Source organism: Pyxicephalus adspersus, chromosome 3 (genome assembly GCF_032062135.1).
Source record: "Pyxicephalus adspersus chromosome 3, UCB_Pads_2.0, whole genome shotgun sequence".
NCBI lineage: Eukaryota > Metazoa > Chordata > Amphibia > Anura > Pyxicephalidae > Pyxicephalus > Pyxicephalus adspersus.
The window spans coordinates 90,187,850-90,215,335 of NC_092860.1; the positions used below are offsets into that span (position 1 = coordinate 90,187,850).

Genomic DNA, 27,486 nt, shown 5'->3' on the forward strand with positions numbered 1-27,486 from the left:
TATGTTTTTTGACAAAAATGCAGGGTACCCTATATCGTAAAAACTGGATGTGATAGCAAAAAAAATCGGATCATTTCTGGATTCACCACCCAAAAATTAGTAAACAAACAAGTGTAAGATCTATCTCAACAAAAAATGTGTTCCCCAGTGCTATGTATTAAAAAAAGGGCAGCAATAAAAATTCCTTAATTCTTCTCAGATTACGTGCACAAAATACTTCCGTATTGATTAAGCACAGAATAAATGGTTCAATACTTAATTACCATTTATTCGTTGCACATTTGTGCACTACTTGCCAAAGTTTGCCATCATTATAAAGCACATTTGCAGACCATGGATTCTCTAGATCCTATTTAGATCCTATTCACCATGCTTCTTCATGTCCCATTTTTCAATGTCCTAGTAACATTTATTCTATGTAAAATAAAACCAATATAGCCACCACGCCTTGGTTAGCTTTTGAAATTTTCATTCTGAGGAAGGTGAATCAAATATTTGACTATTTGCCCTTTGATATTTGTAATATAGAAGATGACATTGTTACTGCTGCATATACTGTGAAGATTTTTTTTTTGCACTTCCCTACACACATGTCAGGCAAATCACAGGGAATTGTAGGCAATTGTAACTAGTTTCACCTTCTTTTTATACATGTGCCCTTTAAAGCATAGGTGGTTAATCTTTTTGGCTCAGGGGCCCCGATAAATGCCCACTGCCCAGCAAGTAAAGCATCAGGGATTCCCTAAGACCTGAAAGGTATTTTAAGGGTTCTCCCGTGTTGAAAAGGTTGAGAAAGGCTGCTCTAAGTTGTCACCCAGGGTTAGCCCTTATATTACTACAGTTTCTGGTTTAAGTATTGTTCAATTCACTATTTGAATGGGCTTTGTAAGTTGTTAGCGTGGATTTCCACCCACATTCAAATATTTTTTGGGCATGTGGGAGGTAACCCAAAATATATTGGTAGGTTGTGTGGCTTACCTAAAAAGTGTGTCCTTCTAATATACTAAGAATGTTAGATTGTGTACTTCTTTGAGGCACAGTTTATGACATGGCCAATAACAACACAAAGTATTGAATAATAAGTCAGCGCTATATAAATATATGATGATATTAAGTAAGACATTACGTTTTACAGCCTAATCTGTGGTAACCTCCAGAGGGGGTTTCCAAATCACACAGTTAAAGCAAGGTCCAGAAAAACAAAGATAGATTTTTTTTTCTGCTCTTTTAAAATAGACCAGCATTTTGCCAGTTCAAGGGAGGGGCATGGTTGTTCTGGATAGCCTGCATCCTCACCTGTTGATACAGACATTTCACAAATTCCCCCATTCCCCTGTGAAGTACTCAGTACATGTGGGAACATCTAACACGCTCTTCATCCTCCCACAAGGCAGCACTGCCTAAGCAGTCATCCACCTGCCCTAGCACTGTCACATGTGAGCAAGGACAAGATTTCTTGGACCTGGAAAAACTTACCCTAAAATTTTGGAGAAAGCATTGGGCTAGCAGGGTGCCAGAATAGAGAAAAGAAGTTAAGGATTACTTAATACACCGCATAAACTACGGAAATTTTGAAAACATTGATATTAGTTTGACTGATCATAATATTAAGATGAAAACAATTAGGTGAAATAAATATAAAATAACAAAAACAGCTTTTGCTCCAATATTCTCTTCAATTCAAAGATTTCTCTGGCAATATTTTTTCTGGCATTAGATGGGCTTAGTCCCTTGGCCAGCATCATTGAACCCATTTCATCTGAGCCTAGGTTGTCCTGGACCAGCCTGTAAGTGGACAGTTAATGAGAAGCGACAGATCTCTGCTTTCTCCATAAGCATGCTTCTTGTCAGTTGAATTGACTTCATCTTGTTCTGATACTTTTTTTTACACTGGAGCCACTGCTATATAAGGACTGCAGTTGACTAATTCCAGGTAAAATATAGGTCCTTTCACTGCTTGCATTAAAAATTTACTTAAAAATAAATATGGCTTGCATTAAAAGTAAAAGTTAAAATATATGAATGAAATACAAAAATGTGTAACATGTTTTCATACCACCTAACACTAGAATGTTCAACTAGAAGGTGCAGTGAGCGTTTGTATACATTACCACTCATACATACACATACATAACATGATGCCTATAGATTGGTGTATAAGGTAGTAACTATTTGCTTAATCAAGCACTTTAATCTGCCTGTAGCGACACTGTTCAAACTGTTCAAATCAATAGTCCTGTTCATGTGAATGACGGGAGGAAGAGAGTGGCACAAGCAGATTTGCCATCACTTTTAATTTAAATATTGGTCAGTGATTTCTACTTGATCAGTCAAAATCCCTTGAAAGTGGCAACACAGCAACATTAGGGAGGGCCTCGGACAGGAGAGAGCCACTAGTTCCACTACAAATGGCGGAATCAGGAAACTGTTGTGTCTCTTCATGAGAGTCATTGTAAGCTTTAGTCCTACTTAGTGCATGAACATCTCACCAAGATACTTCTTATTTGCATCAAATCCCTAAGATGTTTTGCAACCAGAAATAGATAAGTGGGCAGGAAGATGACGGCCTCTTCATGTTGCTCATAGAATTTGCTGCTTCCAAGGACATTTACATTACTAGTAATGGTAATTATTTTAAAAACATAAATTTGTTTTTTTATATACATCTATAAGTACTTTGACCTTCACAATTGTAAAACAGGACTCGATTAGGACACAATAAGGGAGCAAAAGAAAAAAGTAATGACTGTGTGTGCTTATTCTCCTTTATTGTCAAGTCCCTGGCTGAGGTGCGTACTACACCAGGCCACATCTCTGCAGTTTAGACCAGTAGTCGCCAACCTTTCGGACCTCATGGACCACTAATTTTCTTTCTTTTCTGAAGGTTGGCTTAAAAACAAAAATGTTAACCTTGGTTTTTTAGAGAAAAGGTATGTACCCTTGTGTTGTAGTACTAATTTTGTTTACACAACGGGTACAATTAACTAATTAATTACCTGTGAACTAAAGTTAACCTAAATCAATTTCACATAGAAATCCTCTTCCCATTATAGATGATTGGAATAAATATAAGTTTAAGGAACACCTTATGCTGGTTTATGTAACTTCTTCTTAAATCACACCCAAAGTGTGATCCTACAAAAGAAGAAATGAAAGTGACATAAGGAAACTGAGATTGAAATGTCTGACTGACCTTTGATTTGTTTTCCTCTAAATTTTTTATCTAGCTGAGTTAGCTTGCTGTCCCTCAAAACTTGGTAGGCTTTCCGTAGTGATAAGATTTTGGTGTGTTCCAATATCGAAATGTGTACTGCTTATGCTTTTACAATATTTTCCTATTTTGTCAAGACTAAAACTGATATGAAAAAATCTTTCTGGCACAGTGTTTAATATGAACTATATTATATTATTCCTGTATTTAGGAATGGATAATAATGATTATTTTGTATTTTCAAAACAAAAACTAAAAAAATTTTATATATAATATATTCCTCCTATTACATGCATGTAAAATTAAATTTTTTTCTGCTCACCTCATAATAATGGTGAGAAATAGGTCTGTAATACTGCCAAGCTTTACAGCAAATGCAAATTGCCCGTGTTTAAATTTTAAGAAAACACATGTTGTTTGGTTCCCTCCAGAACAAATATTATAAATGATTGAAGAGGTTACATCATCAATGACCTTGTCCTTTGATGGCCATAATAACAGAAATCTTTGATGATTTGTGGTTAAAGGAAATGCCATTTTTTTATTATTATATATTTTAGATATATGGGGTCTGTTTCCTGTTCAATTTTTTGGCTGTGCACCAAAAAAGAAGAGGGAAAAAAATGGATATGAACAGTGTTGGGGGTGGTGAGGGTTTACAATAAAATTGATCAAGCAGTTTAGTAATATTTCAAATTCAGCTTGGTGGCACATCAGTCCAACCATAACTGTTGAAAGTTGCGGGTGCCCACCAGGGAAGGCATAATATTTAAATGTTAAGGTGTGCCCTCAATGCAGAAGATGAGAGAAATGAGCCTGGTAGGGTTCATAATTATGGGCTTCATGGAGGCACTAGGGTGCCAGGTTGAAATTTCATCCAGGACTATATCTGCATGTAGTTTGTATGTTCTCTCTGTGTCTAACAAGGTTTTCTATCAGCACTTTGCTTTCCTCCTAGAAACATACTGGAAGGTTCACTGGCTCACCCCAAACTGGCCTTTGGCTTTGTCATTGACATATGACTATAGAAGGGAAATCCTCTGAGAGTTAGTGACTAAAGACTTTAGTAAAGCACAGTGTAAAATGTCAGCGCTATTTAAAGACATAAAATACTGCCCGTTAAACGCTTATTGGATAACTATGTATGTTTAAGTAATAAGAGGAAGCTACTTCTGGTTACAAAATAATTATAAATTTCCTGTTGGTAGCTGGTTAAGTTCTTTTAAAAGATAACTATACCTATGATGTCATGTATACCTTTATGTGGATACAATTCCTTGAAGATGTAAAAGGAAAGTACCTTACATTCCTACCATGCATAGTGCACATACTTCAGATTTTTCTGGAAAGCCCTACATGTTTTTGTTTCTGGTTTTTAGTTTACAATCATATATTTTAAAGAATCTTGACTTTGCTACAAGGGTGATTCCTCACATTATTCATTAATGGCATTTACTTACTTTAAGGCACAGAAAATATCAGTACTGGCTTTTGCCTCATTACAGGTGTTCCAAAATTCTGGCTTTGCAATGTGTATAATGTCTGCTTGCTTTCCTAACATACTTTGAGTGCCTATGCCGAGGTAAACAGTTAATTGGCAACATATGTAATATGTTTTATATATTTTTGAAAGTAAATGTGCCAATAGAATTCACATAAATCACACATGTCAGCATTATAAAATCACATCCCATATAACTGAAAAAGTACCTTGTTTTGAGACTAATCAAAACAAATGAATCCAAGAATAATCTAAAAAAATTCAGGGCAGAGCATAAATTAATAAAGCAGATGTTCTGCACACAGAACTAGTTTAAATACATTAGAACAACCATTCCTGGGGACTTTTAAGGCATGCCAATAAACATTTACTAACATCTTCATAAAACCATAATTTTTGTAGGCATTAAAACAACAGTATGCATACCAACATCATTGGACAACCGTGGCATACATTGGGGGTCTCATATATCTTTCAATGCATTCTGCAGGGTTTGCTTCTTCAAGAAAGAAAAATGGTGAGACTAGTACGTCTTTCTAGCAACTGAGACATACTAGTCTCATGATTTTTCTTTCCTGAAGGAGAACATCTTGCGAAAAACATTAAACATATATGAGATCCCAATGTACGCTATGTATGTCCAATGATGTTGGTATATGTACTATTGTTTTAAAATTTAAATAAATTATGCAAATATAAAGAGACTGCCTAGACACAAGAAATATGAATATATTGCAGCTCACCAGTCTTTAGATGTGGTGGCTGCATTAGCCCTTTTTTTAAGCCTAATTTTCCTTGTCATTATATGTTAAGGACATACTTCCTGCATTAGGGTGGCTATACTAGCTGCACTGCATCTAATGGAGGAGCAGCTATGTCAACATGTCTTTTGTTAATTTGAAATTTTTTAAATGAAACTAGAGCTAAAAATTAAAAAATTGCGACCAGGCAGGTTCTTTTATGGAAAGGGACAGATGAACTTCCTCCTGCTTTCAAACAAACTTACCTGTCTGGTTGCAATTTTCTAATATACTCACTTGTCCCTGTTTCATTGCAGGGGCCACTATCTTCTTCTCTTCCAAGGTTTTCTGATCTTCGGCCATCTTCATTGGTTTGGTCCTGGTGACATAACATGTGCAATTCAATCGGTCCTGTCAGCCCTGAGGGATTTTCCTTCTATATTTTTGGAGAGTAGCTTAGTGTTTTTTAAACAAAATTAGCAAACAGGCATGTAAGAATGTTTTATTGCAGAAGGGGATAAGTAATGCCTGCAAACTTTCAAAGCCAAAGGATAGTTAAAAAAAAAAAGAATATAAGCTCACCATTGTAAGCACCCCTATCAATTTACAGTTTGTCTTCTTAATGATTTGACTGAATTGGTTGGCCCACTGAAGGAAGTTTAAAATTAACAGAATTATTGACAGATCACAACTATGTTGTAGAGGGGACACAGAAAAAATAAAAGTGTGGTGTTACTGCCAATGGCAGACTGCATCACTTATAATATGTCTGCCTTTAGTTTTGTATTAAATGTACAACGTAATCCCAATGTATTTAAATCAAGCTTTTCAGATATACATTTTACACCAAGGTCCACAATTGGATGATATGCTAACACAAACCCATGAGTATGTTTTCATGAAATCCATCTAAAGCTTTCATTTAACAAAAAAACTCTAACCCCCTTTAAAATAAAGACAACAGAAATATGACAAAACTGTGAGAAATCAGAGAATACACTGAAAGTCAAGAGAGGGCAGCACTTCACAAAATATATGCTACTAAACTTAACAAAACAATGATCACCTTAGAAAACTGAAACACAAAACCCTTTGATGAGCAATTGTGAATTACTAGATACCATAAAACTGTATGAGATTACTAATGCATGCAGTAATGCTCCAAGGACATTGTATAATAAAATTTACATGACTGCTATATTTACTAGAAAACAGATGTAATTTACAATAAAGCACCAGACAAAAAATGAAATACAAAGAAAATGTATGACTGCTCACTGAGCAATATGAATGTTGAACGTGTATGTACAGTTTTCTAAGTCATTGAGCCTGATTTATTAAAGCTCTCCAAGGCTGGAGAAGATATACTTTCATCAGTGAAGCTGGGTGATCCAGCAAACCTGGAATGGATCTAGTCCAGGACTCAAAACATTTGCTAGCAAGAAATTAATTCAAGGTTTGCTGGTGAAAGTGTATACTCTGCAGCCTTGGAGAGCTTTAATAAATCAGGCCCAGTGTTTGCAAAGCTTTGTTCTGCAATACTATATTTCTGCAATGAAAAGGAAGAGCACGGTATAAAATAAATTATGTGGGTGAAGGACACTCCCCTGCCATGCCTAAATAGGGCACATAATGTGATGAATTAGTATACAGATTTAACCCACAAGTTATTTCTGCGTCATCTGGTAGATTCTAAGGTTTATTATATTAAATAGCACTTTAAGGGCCATAAATGACACCACAAAAAGGGACAATGTTGAAGGAAAGGGGGGCAGAGGATTTTGGTTAAAAAAGACGGACAGTTGGAGATTTGTTAGTAAATAAAATCAATCTAAATATATAGAAACAAAAAAGTTTGCATGCTTTTGATTGAATCATTGATGTAAACACAGCTTAATCACTAGGCTATGTGAACATTCACTTTTCTAAAAAAACAAAAAAATAAAAATTATAATGTTATGAACAGAACTCTATTTTGTTGGCCTGTTCATTTAAACGTTTTAAAGGAAATGACACTCGTGTCACGTGTTATTCTCTGCAGGACCTGGCATTGCTGGAAGAGGACCTGTAATGTCTTGTGAATGAACAGATGGGAAAAAGGTATGTATATACAAATAGAAAAAACATATTTGGCGGTGAGGAAAAAGACAATGGGCCTGATTTATTAAAGCTCTCCAAGGCTGGAGAGGATACACTTTCATTAGTGAACCTGGGTGATCCAAAAAATCAGTAATGAGTCTGGTCCAGGATGGAAAACATTTGCTAACAGATACCAAATGAAATCCAGTGCAAGTTTGCTGGGTCACCCAGGTTCACTGATGAAAGTGTATCTTCTCCAGCCTTGGAGAGTTTGAATAAATCAGGCCCAATGGGAGGGTTTTTGGAAGTCAAGCTTTAACTATTTACATGTTTATTATGGGCTTTATGTCCAACCAATAAATAACTGTAAAACTTATTATTAAATTAATATAAAAAAAACAAGGTCAAATGTATTGAATTGTGATAAATGTATGTGGCTAAAGCATACAATTACAATATATATTGTAATAATTATTTCCCCCCATGCAGATCAAGCTGTATAGCATAATGACTGAGCCTGATTTTTTTTAGTTGTGGAAAAAGTGCAGAAGTTTTAATAGACCTGTCGGGTGTTTATTCATTTCAGTCTCCCCACTGGCAAAATCTAACCTATTTTTCTGGCAACGATTTTTACTATTGTATAGATTACTGGGAAATTGTAAATCAGTTGTCAGCACAATAGATTTCTCTTACTTTAGAGAGATTTCTTCTTGCTTCGTATAGTCTATACAAACAGGAAATAAAAGTAAATCTCCAAAGAAAAAAGGGAGCTTCAACCATGTTTGTTCTATGTTTATTACTGTATAGGAATGTATGTTAAAAGCACTTGGCCTTTATTATTTATATTTGTAACTTTTATTTGTAAAGCACCAGCATATTATGCAGACCTGTACAATAAATAGGGGCTGCAAGTGACAAACCTTGCAAAGGAATACAAACATTAACACAGGAGGAGTAAAGCCACATACACACGTGCAATTCTTGTCGTTGGAAAGGATCTTTCACAATCCTTTCCAATGATAGGAAACTGCACGATGCATGTATGAGTGCTGTACATACAGCACCGTTCTGCTCTATGGAGCAGGGAAGGGGAGAGCGACGGAGTGGTACTCTGCTGCGCGCTCTCCCCCTTCCCTTCCATTAGGATCGCTCGCTGTTCATCATCTGTGGATCCGCCAGGACGGATCCACGGACAATGAACGACACGGGCTGTACACACGCCAGATTCTTGCACGATATCTGCCCTGAGCCGATTATCTGGTGAGAAAAATTGAACAAGTGTATTTAGCTTAAGAGAGGATCCTGCCCAATAAAGCTTACAGTGTAAGAGGTGGAGGAGATTAATAAAAAGCAGGAGGGCATATTGTAAAATAAAGGCATGTGGGGAATAAATTGAATATCATCATCCATATTGTAATCACATAGATCAACAAAATGTAGGGATCTTATTATAAAATAAGGAATCTGACATTCCCTCCAACTTTCCCAGGTGGGAATTATTTACTGCCACAAACACATAAACCTGGAAGAATCCGACTGTTAGACAGAATGTCTGATTGCCCATTTTATAAATAGAACCTTTATGATGCTCCTTACTAAAGAAAAAGGAACTGTCAGGAATATATTATCATATTTAAAATTGACCAGTGAAACTTCATATAAGATTTAAAAAGATAATGACATTTCAAAAGAAATGTATTCATATTTTTACATGTAGAATTTAATAAAAAGAAATGACCATCCTGCTATAAACTTGGGAATTTCCTTTTCTTGTCTCCCAATTTCTCTAGGGGGTTGCATTTCTGCCATATCTCATTGGCTTATACTGTTGTTGTTTTTACTGGAAAGCACTTCTCAAGCAATGATATTGGTACCGCTGGAAGTGTCTAGAAAAAGAACACAGGAGATTGGCAGTGTTGGGATATTTAAAAAAAGCTTAAAAAAAGAAACAAAATCATAGCAAGAGTTACTAATACCCCAAGATTTGGCAAAGGAATTGCCATATACCTCTGGTTAAGATACTTTAAAGTCTACTCCTACCTTTGAACCTGTTTGTTCCCTTATATTGAATTTATTGTACCAATGGAAGTGTTTTAAAGAAAACCTGTTGATGTCAGATATTCAGAGCTGTACTGTGCCCTCTGTACTCTTACTTTTCTCCTATTTCCTATTCTAGACTACAGATAATATACAGATACTCTAGAATACATAACTTTACATGGCTGGGCACCTCGAGGAGTTATGGAGATGAGGTAAATGTTATAAGTAAACCATTAAAAATGAATTAGGCTGACAACACCTGCTTAGGAATTCAGAGCCTAGGATATACTATATTTCTGTATGGGTCACAAATAATAGAGGAGTAGCCCCATGGTATTGCCCCCCCCCCTTTTTAATTATACCAGCTGTTATGTGAATGAATTGATATGCTTGGTTAGTGGTCTCCATGGGCTGCTTTCTGGCTCTTTTTTATTTCAGGTAACAAGCTTGTCAGAGTTTTTAGGCAGAAGAGCTTGTGTAATGTGGCTTTCACTAGGCGGTTCAGCCATCAATCTTACAGATGATTGGCAGACTAACTTTTGTAGGGAAAACAGTTGTCCAATGATGTTTCTCCCTTCCCTTTATATATTTTTGTCACTTGGTGATTGTCATCTTTACCTCAGGACCTGTAACCTGCCTCACCTGTAACAGGATTTTCACTCGGAATTCTCCTTCTTCTCAGTTGGGATTATCCTTTATGGGGTATTGTTGCCCATTTGTAAATTGGGCAGGGTATTGGTAATTTTTAAAATATACTCTGTGGGTTGGTTATGATTTATGCTTGTGTATTAATGACCACATGTATTGTTCAGAGGTAACTTGTTCAGAGGTAAAACTTAGTGTGTATTTACAAACCATAGTTTTTAAAAAATATGTTCACTTTTTTTAAACCGAATGTAGGGACCAATATTATTTCCAACACTCTTGCTGTTCAGTTTTTTTTGTTAATATTATGCTCGGTTAAACATTTCGGCAGGCCTTTTTTTTACTCAATAAATGCACCAGAACGGATACAAAAGTAACAGTCACTGAAATGATCTCCTGGCTCTCGCCAAACCATAGGTATACCAAATGGCATCTTATCACGTGTTCCCCTTGTTCACATCTGTAAACCCCTCAACACACTGTTTGCACACCTTACGAGGGGCCCAAGACTTATTTTGATCACGAAGTTTAACTTTGAAATATGCCAAACAGGCTTGCTCCACAAATGTGCTGATGTTCACCCTTTAACTGGGAATGGTGAAACTACCACAGATATAACAAAATGAATCAGGGTTGTTTAGGCACTTACAATGAGAAACAGCAGAGCCACATGATCTGAAAGAGAGGAAATACATGTGTAAGTAGAAAAATCACATTTGCTTATTCACTACGTAGAGCAGCACACAACCTCTGACCACACTGTCTTGCATGTAAATGAATAGCCTATACAAATCCACGCTACAGTAATCGCAATAATATAAGCGGTAGAAGAAGAAAACAAACTGCACTTTCAGAATCAGCATACCTATTTTGGTGTAAAAAAGGTAAAAAATTGAAGTCAACAAAAAATTTGTTGAAAATAGTTCCCCAGTGTATTGTACCAAATATGTTATTGTTTTCTTTTCCTTCCTATACACTTTAAGCAACAGACCGCTGAGGGGCCTGACACCACTTAATGCGTACCTAAACTCAGAATTTTTACTTTACATAAAAGAGTAGGCAACCCTTTTATGAAAGGTAAAAATTCTTTTTTTTTTTTGGTGCAACACCCTTTTTTTAAAAAAACAAAAAACAAAAGGGTGCAGCACTGCCATTAATTCTTGGTCGCCTGGGCGGTCGGGAATGAATGGGGGTGCAAAGCTTCCTAGTAGGCTCTTGGGCGCTCCTTCTGCGCATGTCCTAGCATCTCGGGAATGCGCAGAGGGAGCTTTTTTGCGCACTTTTTTTTCATCCTACGTCACCTGATCTCGCACCTGGGTTGGGTGCTGTGGGATGAAGAACCCGGAAGAGAAGACGGCGAAGAGAAGAGAAGTGGCTCATGTAGAATGTTTGGATCACCTGGTTTTAGGGCAGATCTTGGAGTCCAATTCCTTCCATCCAATGTCTCTCGCAAGCTCTGCTGTCCCACATGCACAGATAACAGGGACACTTGGTGTATCCGCATTGCTGACCAAGAAGGAAGCATACCATTTTAAGGTCAACATAGATGACCCAATTGTGTTGGTGATATTGCAACAACTCAATAACTCTCTTTATATCTACATATTCTTCACAAAGATAAACTGAATGGCCGATTTGGACTGACCCAAGCCTTTTAATTTTTTTTTCATCCCACGTCACCTGATCTTGCGCCTGGGTCGGGTGCTGTAGGATGAAGAACCCGGACGAGAAGATGAAGATGGCGGCGCCTGGATATAATAATCTTCTTATATTATTCTTTCTATCAACAAGAGATTCATGTAGAATGTTTGGATCACATGGTTTTAGGGCAGATCTTGGAGTCCAATTCCTTCCATCCAATGCCTCTCGCAAGCTCTGCTGTCCCACGTGCACAGATAACAGGGATACTTGGTGTATCCGCGTTACTGACCAAGAAGGAAGCATACCATTTTAAGGTCAACATAGATGACCCAATTGTGTTGGTGATATTGCAACAACTCAATAACTCTCTTTATATCTACATATTCTTCACAAAGATAAACTGAATGGCCGATTTGGACTGACCCAAGCCTTTTAATTTTTTTTTCATCCCACGTCACCTGATCTTGCGCCTGGGTCGGGTGCTGTAGGATGAAGAACCCGGACGAGAAGATGAAGATGGCGGCGCCTGGATATAATAATCTTCTTATATTATTCTTTCTATCAACAAGAGATTCATGTAGAATGTTTGGATCACGTGGTTTTAGATGATCCAAACATTCGGCGCCTGGAGCACCGGCCCTGGGACAGATGCCGGGACGACACGGGACCCGACTCATGACACCCCTGGAGTGATCGGACTGCCCTGCGGGATTAAAGGTAAGTGTATTTATTTATTTAGTTTAGGAGGAATACCAGGACCGGAGAGCATTACTAATAAGTCAACAGGTACATTTTTGTACTTGTGAGGTGAAACATGGGGAAGCATTGCCAATTTTTAGTAATGTTTTTATTTTGTAAACGGGGCATTTTAATAACACATCTTTTCACAGGAGCTCAGCATCACTTTGTAGCAGCCAAAATCCCCATGACGTGTATTTCTCATGACAAGCTAGCTTTGTGTGAAGGTACATGAACATAAGGCCTCCTCCTGCTGCTGTCAGTGACAATGGGAATTTCCAGTCAGGAAGTGAGAAGATCAGTTAGTAGCAGCACACAAGCCGCATACACCTCCAGCCTGGGAGGAGGATGTCTCTGCTGTCATGAGCTCACCAGAAAACCCGCCCAGAGCCCAGAGAAAACAAGGAAACTGAAAGAGACTCAGCCAAGACAAGGGCTGCTGAGCTCAGATCACTTTCTTTCTGTAATGGAGCCTTAGGAGGAAGAAGAGCTGATAACTTGTACCATAGAAGATACCCAGCACCATCTCTGCTGCATTGCTGATCCCTATTACAGCTCAGGGACCAGGCATCGCACCATCCAATAGGAGGAAGCCACTGACAAGGTAAAGCTACTGCCCGACAATAGAAATAATCATAGGCAGAGCACATGTAACATTGTGCAAGTAATGACAGCCACTGTACAGGAAATACAGATTGTGTACAGCACCATGCTGCTGATCGGGGTGTCTAAACTTTGTACAATTCTACTCAGTGCCAAATAGATTGGAAATCAGAAATGATCAATCGAAAATCTTTTTATTTGGTACACAGATATTGGTTTGATTAATCAAAAGCTTACAAGATCAAGGTCTGCGGTGCTTGTTTAGTTTACTTTTGTCACATTCCATAGGTATCTGAATGATCGTGTGTGCTCACCTTTACAAGCAATTTTGGTAACATCTTGATTGCTTCAGCGATTGGCAGTTTTAAATCCAATTATCGGCTTGTTGAATACAGTCGCCTTTTCTCACGTTTACGCTGACCAGGTGCCCACTTATTCTTCATTTTGTGTGGCTGATGTATAACAACCCCAGCGTAGAAATCTGGGACACAAATGTGTTAGCTATAGCGGTGAGACTTGGCTGCTTAATTTTCTGGAACAATTACAGTTGGAACAATTATTCCAATTTGTCGCTCCAGTCCTCAGAAATCACCACTACTGTTTCTTCTGTTTGTAAGGATTGAGTTTGCCGCACTTGTTCCTGTAGTAAGCAGGTTTATTCTCAACTTTTAACAAATAAGAAATCAAGCAGGGAGTGTACACTACAGAAATGCATTGATGACATTGTACATTGTTGTCCTAATATATTAATTAATTGTTTTTTGTTACTTTGGGGAGATTTCACTTTACTTCCTGTCCCAAAGATGCAAAAGAGGAGAACCCCCTGGGAAGTTTTTTTTTATGACAGCTGTTTCCCAATTGGAAGATTTCTTCTCATCTTCTGTTAATAAAGCAGCTCAGTCATTTTTGGGGGTCTGTTTATAATGGGAAACACCATCACCCATCCCAAAACTCTGATGCAGTGTACAGGCAGCAAAGCTCCACTGAGTTTTTTCTGCAGAATGGAGCAAAACTATTTTGGGGTCTGTAGAAGAGATGACGAAACTCTTCTCCAATCCTGAAGCCCTGCAGAAATGAATCCCTATGGTTTCTGTGTCCAGAGTACTCATTAAATTGATATAGTTTGATTCAGCATCCCAAAGCTGGCATAATCTAGAGCACATTTGTTCAGCACATTGCTGTGTTTTACAACAATGTGGTGTTTGTTTTTGAACAGCCAAATCACTAGGGAGGTCCTTGAAGTTCTCACAAGTTTCTGTACAAAAGACAAATGCCATGAGGACCAATAGAAAGGGTGATTCTCTTCATTTGGGACCAAAAAAAAAAACTTTGTTTCCAGTTATGTGCTTTGTGCCTAGGCATAGTGGTCTTTCAGAGCAGTGCTCTATGGGATGCTGATGTTTGGTGGTCTTTGCTAACATCAGTACCCAAAGTGAACAGAATGGCAGTCAAAATGACGTGCTGATGGATACATGTTCCCTCAGGACCTACAGCAGTAATGCTCTCTGATGTCTGAAACACATTTTCTTTTATTTTATTTTTTAACTTTAATTTACATTTTAGGTATAGGTTTACTTAAAAACTTTCCAAAAGATTGTAAAAGAGAGAACCAAGTAGATGCCTGGCATGAAATAAGAGGAAGGGATATATAATGGAATACTTTTCTCTCTTAAGCTACACCAGTAGGCCGGTGTTGCAGTAGGTAAATGTTGGGATAATTTCCAGCAACAGCAGCAATGAAGAACTGATGTGCAGCATTGTACATTTTATAGAGAGGAGAGGACAAGAGGGAGGTGTTCCGCTGCATCCTCCTTCATAGAAAACAGAAGTGATGTTAGATGTGAGCCATTCAGTGATCAGGCAGGACAGATTAATCAGCAATGTCAGAGGACAGTTGTATAGATGCTAGATCTTTTCACCCAAGTTGATAATAAATGTTCCTCTGGGGTGACAAAAATCTAGCATCTGTACATAGCTTGGGCATCCCTGTAAAAGTGTAAAAGTTCAGCAATTGAACGTATGTAAAGCTAAAAGTGATAAAAGACAAACGTGCTGCTAATCAGATCCAGGTACAACGGAATATTTATCTGCCTTTAATATAGAAGTATTTTTAACCATTTGTCTGCATTACATACAGAATGCTTTATACTTGCAGATGTCCTAGTAGAGTTGTTTTTAAAGGGGAATTTACCCTTTTAAACAAAACATTGTGATCAGGGTGGTACTTTATTGCAGAAGGGTCCGACAATTTCCCTTTTGCAATAAAATGAATTTACCTTCATGATCACAATTTTTACCACTTTACCACAGGTTTCACCTGTCCTTGCTCCGATGCCATATTCACTCAGTTTTCCCCTGGGTGTGGAATCTTTGGTCATGATTGGCCAGTTCTAGCATCCCATTTTACATTTCATGTGCATCTCTGTGCACTAAAAGTAAAAAGATTGCAAATGGGCAGGTAAGTATGTTTTATATATAGTATACCTTTTGCAATAAAAATACAGCTAACTGCGGAACTATAGTTCTGCTTTAAATGTACGATCAGTTGAATAGCTTTTGATAAAAGCACACTGATATCTGTAATACGAGTTTGATGATTGTTGTTTATTTCATGCATTTAGATCTCACATCTCTATAGACTATTTGAATATTGTGGCAATACACATGGCAATTTATAGGCAACTTAAACTGCTATCATGTTTTGTATTCCCAATGCAAAGGAAAGTAATTGTAAAATTCCCCATAGGATTTGTTTAAATAAGATCACACCGCAGATTTACAGTCTGTTTGTACATCCTCTGTCAATCTACCAACAACATACAACACAAAGTAGTGCATGGTCCAGCTTGATTTGATACAAGTTGTTTGCCTAGATTGGTTGAATAATAAATTAAATAGTTTTTATAAATCTATAGTTGATTGTGCAAAATTTGTATTGGTCAGATGTTGATGTATGGTGACCCTAATCCTATACTTACAGCGGCACTTCAACTACAAAAATAGAAACAAAAAATGTTCCTGGACCAGCATATCAATAATAAGTTTTCAGCTGTGGTACCTAAGATCATTGCTGTCTTCAAAAATAATGGTGGCTAAAGAATCTTTGCAGTTATGCATTATTATGTTTTGTGTAATTGATATAGTTCCTTTTTAAACCTCTTTCTTTGACAGCCACAATTCACCATGTAAAAATTAATTGCCCATCCAAATACCAGGTTGGTAATGACATTGTGTGCTGACCAAAAGCTACATTATTATATCAGCTTCTTTACAGTATCACAGTATATTGAATTGTTCCCCCTGTATCATGATACATATTGTACCATAATATATATTTTAAAACATAAAAACTTTAAATGTTTATCTTCAAATGCAATTATACAGGTTGACAATATATAATTGATAATTTGTTGGCCATTGATAATCTGATCCCTGTCCCAGTCAGTTGTATCTGGGTCGGACTCCTGGTCTCCTCTTTGTTGGCTGCAGTTTTATCTCCATATCATATATTCTTAAAGTATTCTGTAGTAATGAAGAAATTAGTGTGGGATAGGGTATCTAACATACTAGAACAGACTGGTTCAGTTGGTTACTGCTATTTAGTTTCAATGGTTTTATTAGGGTTTATAGGTAAAAGAACAACTGAGACACAAAAATAACAAGGGACATTAAACAGGAATGTGAGTTAAATTGTGTGGAATAAATACACAAAATGTAGAACAAAACAAAAAATCAGATGTTTAGGTTCAAGTAAGAAGGTACTCAATACAGTAATATGTAAACCTTTGCTCGTAGTCAAGATAAAAACTTTAAGTTTGTTTAAGCAAAATGAGGGAAAGCAAACTATGTTTGAAGGGAAAACAGAAGTGGTAAATACAGAGGGATAGAGAAAATGAGAAAGGAAAGATGATGGAAAGAAAGGAAGAAGACAGATGAGAGGCGAGAGGAGACCTTCATTTATGGGTCACCACTTTGTATTTTAGTATATAAGTATTGTACCTTGTTATTGAGAACACATTATGGGTTATAATTTATCATTATCCAGTTCATTGTAGATTTAACATAGTCAAGTGTGAAGGGAGGAACTTTTTCAAAACTTGGCTATAGTGACTTTAGTTGCTTAAAAAATATATTGCAATGCATGCATAAAAAGATTGAAAATTCTGGTTTAAAGTCTACTTGCTGTTTGGCAGAACTGCCAAGCATGAGCCACCATGCCTGTGTGATCACACTCTTGAATGCAAAGGGGAGAGCCGTGTTGATCTAATGTGTTGATCTACCAAACATCAAATTTCCAGGGCAAATGCAGGTTCCTCTCCAATTGATGTATATTTTGAAGTTTGTTAGGAGTCACAGACAGTGCTTTTTGAAGGTTGATTGAAAATAGCATTGCTTCTCTAATGGAGCCACGGTCCCAATTCAAGTTGATCACAGGAATGTGGCCAATCAACCTACGCAATTGATCTGGGACCTGGTGAAATCCTAGGAAATGTACTTGATCCTGATGAATATAGTGGTTTAAGAAGTATCCCAACCTGGTAGTTATTATTTGAGCCATGATCTTCAAGTCACAATCTATCAAGGAGATAGGTCTAGCTACATCTGAACTATCTATACCAGGTTTGGGGATTACACACTAAAGGCAAAATTGTCTTCCGCTAATTAAAAAAAGGAAACCAGGTGCTAAGATCTCTGAAATATTCCTATAGTAGAGTTTAGGAGAACCATCTGGACAAGGCATTCCTGGCTTTTTTTATAGATTTAAGGCGCTCTCTCTCTGCACCCTCTCAAGGAGATCTTTGCAGTCATCTTGCAGTTTAGATATATATAAATATATAAGAAGTCTGTAAGGGAGTTTGAGGCAAGGGTGAGAGCCTGTCATAGGGATTACTAAAAATATGTGGAAAGCTTGCATAATTAAATGAGGTTTTGGGAGGGACACCTGCAGGGCAATTTGATTTTAGGCCGAGAGCAAAGTTTAGGATTGAGTTTATTCACCAAAAAGCTTCACGTCTTTCAAGATCCTTTCAAACGACAAAATACTGAACGATGCATGAACGAGCATTGTACATACAGCACGGTTCTTCTCTATGGAGAGGGGAGTGGGAGAACGATGATGTGGCACCCCGCTGCACTCTCTCTTTTCTTTTTTTTTTTTTTCTCTCTCTTTTTTCTTAACAATCCTCGTTTATCTTTGTGGACCTGCCAGGACGGATGTCGGACAAGCGCTATACATACGCCAAATCCTGTCCGATATCAGCCCTGAGGGGATTATGGGACGAGAATCATCTGGCATGTGTACCTAGCCTAAGTTTTAATTTTATGAGTAAACACAAGCCTGGAAACACAATGGAATTCCCAGCAGTATTTGATGCCTAGCACATGTAAATGTTGTTAAAAAAGATTTAAGGCCACATCTGAGAATATTTAAATAGGTAAGCCTGCTATGTGTAGGTCTGGGGCATTGCAAAACACTTTCATAATTGCTTCTTTAGTTTTATAGAAATACGTTTAGTTTGCTTTATTAAAAACATCCAATGGTAATCTATAAAAAATTAGGGCATTCTTTATCAATATTTGATCAATATATCAATCACACAATAATTGGGACTGCCCATTGTTTATTCTGCTGACATTCAGCTGGAGCATTTTCTGTGGTAGCTCCCCAACACCAGCAAATATAATCATGCTTTACCAGTTGTAAAGAGCCTTGATTGGCTGGGGTGCTTCCGGCTAAATGCTTGGTGGCCTTCCTGCATTATCCCACAACAGCCAATAAACTTCACATCCAATATGAGAAATGGCCCATGGAGAATGAAAGTTTCTAAATGGTTTGTTGTACTTTGTTGAGACTGGAACACAAAACAGAAATGATCAATACTCCTTTTTTATGGGGGGGGTGCAAGCTCTGCTGATGCCATCAAACTCATTTTTCAATCCTCTCCATGTCAGGGTAAGGGTTTAATAATTTATTTGCATCTAATAAATGCAAGCAGTCAACAATGTTTTAATTTGCATTACTACAAGAGCATAGCCTGCACCAAGTTTGTGTCCTGCTTGTCTGCAGTGATTTTATATTTGTGCCACAGTTCTGCCCTACAAATATAATGAAAATCTGGAAAATACTGTATAGACGTGCCGTGAGACGCCCAAGCTGCCCTCTACTAAAGAATAGAAAAATATACTACTTACCTGTCTTGGAGTAAATCTTGTACATGTCCCCAATATTTTATTTTTAAAGCAGTGAATCTGACATTTTTCAAAATTTCACTACAGATAAATCTTTCTAGAATATGTATTTTGAATTACAGTAATAGATTTACTGAAAGTGTCACTCACCATCCTATATGTTATGTAAAAGGGGATTGTTCCAAAATCCTACAAGGTAATACAAACTCAGTCAATTAGAACTTCTGTCAAAACTCTGATCTTTTCACTAGGCTGGGATTGTGGGACCAAGTACCGAGACATTTGGTATTGTGACTATGGGAGTCTTAAGCAGCTTTTTCTACAAGACAGTATTACACAGTCTTCTCACTATCTATTTTTGGCCAGGGTGAGGTGGGGAATTATTATTATTATTATTATATATTGATTAATATATATATTATTATTATATATATCATAATAAACAGTATTTATATCTACCAACGTATTATGCAGCACTGCACATTAAATTGAGGATATAGGTTAGCAATGGGTCTGCTGTAAGATAAAAAAAATATAGAAATAAATAAATATAAATAAACCACGCTCGGATGACATTGGCCTTAGTGGCAGTCTAGATTTATCCTTTAAATTCTTTTACTGATGGTAATGAGGCACATTCGTCAGTGCACTTTTAAATGCTTGATATTATAATGTTGAATATGAACAATATATGTACTATATATTTAAATCTGATATGATTTACCTGAAAATACATCTGGGGTACAAACTACAACTGCTAACATTCCAAACAGTATTCAATAGAGATTTAGATGTCAATAAATTTACAGTGAAAAAAATGCATCCATGGTGTGTTATTTTTAAAACAGTTATTTAAAGGGTGGGGGGGGGATCACATTTTCCAAATATATATATTTTTTTTTTCCCGCTTTTCTCAGGTTGATGTTTTTTGTACTTTTTAGTTGGTTTATGACAGGTCACTTTCTCTTAAATTATGTTTTGTGTAATATTATTGGCCAGCAGCAGATGATGTCAACATGTAAGGTGTGAAACAAACTCATGCTTTCTTTCTCCAATAGCAAGAATTTGTTACACACTTTGGGCCTGATTTATTAAAACTCTCCAAGGCTTGAGAGGATACACTTGTATCAGTGAAGCTGGGTGATCCAGCAAACCTGGAATGGAGAGCTTTAATAAATCAGACCCTTTATATGAAGGGTCACACTTTCACCAAAATCACTAAAGATCATTTCTGGCCACAATTATTAAGTGTCTGTACAGCGCAACCATAGCAATACCAAGAAACACCAGGGGGAAGGCCCTGTCCATTAGCATGCAGGGGATATTTGAAGTGAACCTGTTCCCAGACTATGTATTTATTAGCAGTAAAAGCACTTCAAAACAATATCCCATTCATCTCTATATCTAAACGTATTTGGGAGAAATTAATTTGCTAATAGGAGTGCATTGTACATGCTGGTGTGATGGACTAACATTTAGTTTGAATGGAATCCCATCCCACCTTGTCGACAGATATACATTGCACAATCTATGGCAATATAATGCCATGCGTTGAACTAAAAGTAGATGTCCCTGAATGTTCGGTGCGCATTCAGAGTCATGCATTAGGCATTAATATGAACGGGCTGTCTGAATGCAACATGCAGCAGAGCTTGTACACTGGCACAGCTATCACGTGAGCTGCTTGTTAAGAATATGTAAATAGTTTAAAGGTATACTTTAATGTTGATACTTTTGACAGAAAAGAGTTGTGCACTGTGATAAAAAGCACTGACAATACAAAGTACTGCGGATTGATGTGGTTTTTGTTTTTCTTTTTGGCAAAACAGTTGAAAGTTTTGTAGTAAGCAATGGCAATGTAAGAGTGAAAGTGGCCATATGGAACAGGATTACAAAACATAAAAAAGCTCAAGTGGTGTAAAATGGGTTTTTACACAGGAACTTATATAGCCTGTATTAAGGAAGTCAGCTGAAAACTGACTACAATGTGTCATTTAAAGTGTGAACGCTACAGACATTTAAGTATTTACATATTCTTAACCAGCAGCCAATGGGATTTAAAAAAAAACCCTCACTGGCCTCTGTAGCTCAAAGTATGTCACAGTACCCCCCCCCCCAAGTTTAGGGCTTCTGCTGTTATGGAAGTTCATTAAGGGTGTTCCCCTCTCTTCACTAATAACTTTCAATGTTGAGCCACCTCATTAAGCAATCATATATAATGTATAAAAGAAGAAATAAATGAGTTTCACAGCTCAGGGATTGTATGAAATAATATATACGTGTATTTGTTACATGGTATCAAAGAAAAACATTTACATAACGCAATCAGGTATTTTACCTTGGTTCTGTTAACACTTCACAGGACCTAGGTATTATATACTAGACACAGTACTTATATGTCATCAAACAAATAAATGTGTGAAGAACCGCAAAAGTCCCGACTGTATAGAGTTTGTGCAGAAATCTGACGCGTTTCGCCACCATTAGGCTTCCTCAGGGATATGTTTTGTATGTACTTTATGGTCAACGGGCGATCATAAAAGACACAAACATGCGTGATGATAAATGTGGCAAGGTGAAGGTTGAAAACCTTGTTCATTGCTATTGTTCTATTCAACCTTTGTATATTTCTATATCGATGTACATAAATTACTCTTAAAAGCTTTGGTACTCAACGAGGATTGGTGTTTCATTCATCCATCAAGATTGTAAGGATGTATAGGGGAGGCAATTTTAGAAACAGGTCTTGTAAGCTGAAATGAATAGGGTCACAAAGGAGTATTGCAGGGAGATGAGCACTGAGAACACAGCAAAACGGGGACCAAGGTAAAATACCTGATGGCTTCTGCTGTTAGTTTGAGATAAGTATAGATTGTTCCATGGTGCTCTGCAACTGCAGGAGTCAATGAGGCCTTCACATCTTATTTATTGATTTTTAATTGGTAATGGTATTACCTGTCCTTAACGCTTCTACCCAATTCTTATAATTACCTGTCCACACATCTGCCTTTTTCTGCACATTTCTGTGTGTCCCAGTGATAAACAGTCTCTCCATTAAAATAAAAGAAGACAGAAGGCGATCTGGAGAAGTTTGCAGTGGTAGTTGTGAGGCTCCGGTGGGCAGCACAGTATGTATATTAAAGAAGATAACAGGATAACTGCATGAAATTACAGAAATCCTTTAGGGATATGTAAATGTTCACTTTCCTATAGCCTGTCCCCAAGTTCAGGCAACTAAAAACAGATCAGGGCATTTTACCAAGGCATGAGCTTCATCATTAGCTAGTAAGAAATAAATGAAGGAAAACAATGCATTGGAAGTGAATCCATACCTTTCCATCCTGTTTGTATGTCAGGAGTTTTTAAAGTAGCAACTGATCAACATGTAAATTCCTTTAGTATTTTTCAGTACCCCTTACCCATTTCCAGCAATGTTCAGAACAGCCCTAGAAATGATAACGCTGCACAATGTATAAAAAAAAAATTTTATTCTTTTTTTTCCCCCAAGACATACCTTGGTAGGATTCAGCTATGTGTATGTAAGAGTCATCCATCCAGCAATGGGTGCTCCTCTCCCCACCCTATAGGAGCTGTATTTGTTCTTTTTATTTCATTCAGCTGGGGAATGCGGGAGCAGCCGTCATCTTTGTGATTAGCTGTACGAATCTAGACAATGATAGGAAAGTTTACATCATCAGTGTTTAGATTTGTTCACCTGACACGTACCTGTATCGCTCCTCCTAATACAAAAAAGCCTTCCCATACCTTCAGCATTGTTAATTACACAAAATGTGTGACTAAATTCTAGGCCATCCTATTCAAGAAAAACTCCAGATCTTCCTGGCAATGTCACGGCTTACCTTACTACATTTCTATTGCCGAGTGTTACAGCCCAATAAAAGGTTGGACTTTTGGACACTACAGTGTAAAAAAAGCTTTGCTACTACCAGCTAACCCTAACCATTAAACTATAAACTGAAGTAACTCAACTCAAGCCAAAACATGTGTACTGAATGTATAAGCTCCACAATATAACAGCCAATTGCTTGTGATGCTGACACTAGACACGTGGCTCTGAAAATTTCAATTTTTTGCTATCAAGGAAAGCAAAGTATACAGTGCTTTATTGACAGCTGTTCTTGCACTCCTATTTCAAGTAGTACACTTATGCCTATACTTATAATAAACAACAGGCATACTGCAATAAGATCACTTTATAATGCAATAAAGCATAGGCTTTACATATTTAGCATATTTTCTCTTGGAATATCAACACAAGATTCTTAGGCCTCAGGCTTTACTTTTGTGTAGACATATTTATATTGATTTTAACTTGTACATGTTTCTTATTTCAGCATTGCCAGATATGTCATTCAGCATGTCTGTACCCGCGTTAGCCTCGTCTAACATAGACCAAGGGAAATTACAGTGATTTTGGGGCATTTCTTCTAATATACGACTTTTTAAACTGATGTTTTAGATCTTGTTTTAGCTGCATGTATAAAATCTCAAGTTAAAAAGCATTATGGATTAATTATTATTTAAAAACAGAGAAACTCTGTAGCTTTTTCCTTTCAGATGCTGTTTATTTCAATCTCTTTACAAAATTATATAAATTATTTAGTGTGTGGGGAGCACAGAGAGAGAGAGAGAGTTGCATTTGGTATTCAATGATGTATGTAATCTTAGCTTCAGCTTTTGAACTCTGTAAATACCCATTTTTCCAGTAATGCAATACAGATTAGCCTGCTAAATGTAAATAGGAGCCTAAAGCTTTGATTGTAAATTATATATATATATAAAATATTGAGGAGCAATGTTTTAAATTTCCCAGACAAAAATGACCATTTTCCTGAACTAAACTATCGAAAGAAAATATTGTGACCAGGCAAGTCGTTTTTTGCAGAAGGGACATGCCCCACCATCCTAAAAATGCATATTTTGTCAGAAGACAGCGATCCGGCAGGTAAGTATGTTTTATTGCACAGTCAATTTTAAAGTGGAACTTTAAATCCACTTTAAGTTCTGCTCCTGGATAAGGCCCATTTCCCAACAAAATGTTGTTGTGTTTTTTAGTAAGACAAGCGAATTAAAGTCAGAACTATTTCAGCAAGCATTGGTATATACATTATACGTTGTTATTGCATTATTCTTTTTATGTTTGATTGCTCTTTAATGAGGCAAAGTGTCAGTTGAAAGGCACACCTTTTGTCATAGCTAGGGGCAATGAAAAGTTTGATCTTCTCAATTGTAAAACCTTGCTGAGAAATGCGAGATCAAAAAATAAATGTACATTTTTATTATAAAAAGGTAAACATACAAGTACCTTAAGTCCGAACCTCTTGACCCCCAGTAGAACGAGTTCAATCTTTTGGAATTTATAGGGATATATATATATATATATAAATATATATAGTTACAATGGATATGTACAATCACAAAATGTAATTTAGGAATTAATTACAGGCCATTTTATTAAACAAGTTACCAATTGTGCAAAAAATTATTATGAAATTCTTGCTTATTACTTTTTACTTAACTTACTATAAACAGCATGGATGTCTTCTTGGTGGTTTACAATCTTGCCTCTGCAGCAACTACCCCTACTCCTGTCTGTCTCTTTAAAGTTGCTATACAACTTCAATGTAATAGTCACAGTGATTACTCGGGGAAAGGAAACTTAGGAAATGCTTTTAAGCTGCCTACAACCTGCAGGCCAGTCCTATCAGGCAGCAGAAATGCACGTCGGCACAGAAGTGGACCTGTCATATATCAGTGACAAACCTCTCAATACCATGTTGCCACAGAGCAGAGTCATGGGCGACCATTCAGTCATGGGCAACTGTGGTGTCATCATGCTGCAGAGAGTACTTCATTTTTTTGAACATTAATGAGGCTCTGTTATGTTTTTGAGTCACCCATAGTCCTTAGCTGGTAACATAATCTCACCAGAAAAGCATGATTAAATTGGATTTACAAACACATGATTGTATTTTTCTAGATAGTAAATACCTTACCAGAAACTACTGAAAATGTAAGATTATACAATCAAAGCATTAAAAGTAGTGCAGTGATCACATAGCTGCTGACATAACAATATGGCTTGTACTCCTTAGGTATTTTATTATCTAAGAAGAGTTTGCATATTAAGTTTCACTGGTGGATCCCGCCTACACTAAGCTGGTCTATATTTAATTACCTAAATTAAAAGCAATTTAGCAATAGTATTTCCTTGTATTAGATCTGAGAATTGTTTCTACAGTTTCCTGCTCCTTGGATATTCAAATAAATAACATTTGCCACAATTTCATTGTTGGATCGGTGTTGTCAGTCAGTATAAGTTATCAGTGAGGTGGGCAGAGATAGGGTTTTATTTGTGCCCACCTTTCCACTATTACATGCTGACAACACAGATTTAATAGAATGTCATATTGCAACACAAGGAGAGTAGATTGTATTTTTGTTTTTGCTTTCTGTGTCCCATTCGATTCATTTGCCTTAATTTTCTGTCCCAGAGACACAGCAGAAAGTAAAAGAAGGTTCCTTTAAAACGAGCGGATTAAAAGGTTTTGGCTTTACAAATTTTTAGTAATTTTAACCACCTTGTAACTTCAATAAGGATTAAATGGCACATGAAATGTAACAACCAATTTGTGTGATAAAATCTAGCTGAAATTGCCTAAATAATAATAGTCCTGTCTGTGTCTGTTTTTAGAGGCAAAGATAACACATAGGTAATATTAGGCCTACCAGCAAAGTGCTGTGACCCAGAAAATAACTTAATTTGAAAAGTGTTAGCTCTGTGATTTAAAGTTTACACTGTCCCCTACCTCCTTGGAAAAGTGGGCGACCAAACAGCCAATCATCAAGCTACAGAACTGTCACATGAGAGGAAGGAGAGTCACATGCATACCTAACCTATCAAGTATTGTTCTTTGCTTCTGCTGGCTGAGGAATAAATAGAAGGTAAGTTCTAGCTGCTGCATAGGTAGAGCATTGGTTAATATTACGCTGATTTAACACAACTGCCCACAAACCAAAAAAAAATTATGTCTGGTATGCCCTGTTTCAACTCCTCCCATGATGATCACTTGCAAGCTATCATTTTGTTCTGTATTTCTTTTTAAAGTGAGACACACAGTACAATCTTTGTGGTCTTAGTAAGAGTTAAATGTACCAATGTTTTTATTGCTATAACTACTTATACACAGCAGATTAAAAGGTGACCCAATATTGATTTGCATATCATTCTAGTTAAAGTAACCTTACAAGTTAAAGAAAAAAAATTACCAAACTGGTTATTAACCTTTAGTCAACCCAAATAAGCTCCTAATAACTCCTTCTTCCCCTTCACCACTTAGCTGTAATTTTACACATCTATGCATCATTTAACATCATATATAAATAATTACTATGCTATCTATTATGCTAGAATACAGCTGAACCATTTTGTGTTGCAAAGTCAGCATTTAGTTTGTTATTTGGCACTATTGATATTGTTTCTACACAAACTGTTCTCTGTTCTCATTCTACTCCTAAAGGCTTTCCATCTATGAAATACAGACTTACCCAAAATGGCTGCTGTAGTTCATCCCTGTATAATCTCCACCCCAGCACAGATACTTGTGCCTGCCTATAGTATGTGGCATCAGAAAAAGGAGAGTTTGGGAAGAAGAAGGGAACGCCTCCATCTTAAGAGGAACCATGTGAAGAGACTGCTGTCTCTGTTGGTTGTGAGCACACCATGTCATAACAAATCTCCAGCAAAGATTGGCAGTGAATGAAAACAGGATTTCTAGATTGTAGGTGCCACAGTTGTACCAGGATGTTGGATGTACCAGGCGCTGCCATCTTCTTCCATATTCTGCCCACGTCACCCGATCTCACACTGCACAGACGTAAGATCGGGTGAAGTATACTGCTGAAAAAGTGAAATGAGTACAAATGTTACTGCACATGTGTGAAATCGGCACTTTTCTTTAAATACCAGGAAAAGCCTCCTAGGATACGTGACTTAGGTATCTCAGAGGACTCTGCGCCGCAATTCAGACTTTACCACCGTGACAGTAAAGACAGAGGAGAGGAACATTTGGGGGGGG

The 27,486-nt window shown here is 37.0% G+C and overlaps 1 protein-coding gene across 6 annotated transcripts in view; it reads left to right on the top strand.

The window, feature by feature from the left end:
* The window catches only part of NFKB1 (nuclear factor kappa B subunit 1), a 142,669-nt gene that overhangs the window by 70,217 nt on the left and 44,966 nt on the right, over positions 1 to 27,486 (top strand). For 2 of the 6 annotated variants that reach the window (XM_072405632.1, XM_072405633.1), the window contains exon 1: positions 7,519 to 7,552. The exons of 2 other annotated variants lie outside the window; for them this stretch is intronic. In XM_072405632.1, coding sequence (XP_072261733.1) covers positions 7,534 to 7,552 — 19 coding nt within the window. In that variant the 5' untranslated portion in view covers positions 7,519 to 7,533. Of the gene's footprint in view, positions 1 to 7,518; positions 7,553 to 12,757; positions 13,200 to 27,486 lie in introns of those variants that run through there. 2 more of the 6 variants (XM_072405634.1, XM_072405635.1) reach the window with 2 other exon arrangements.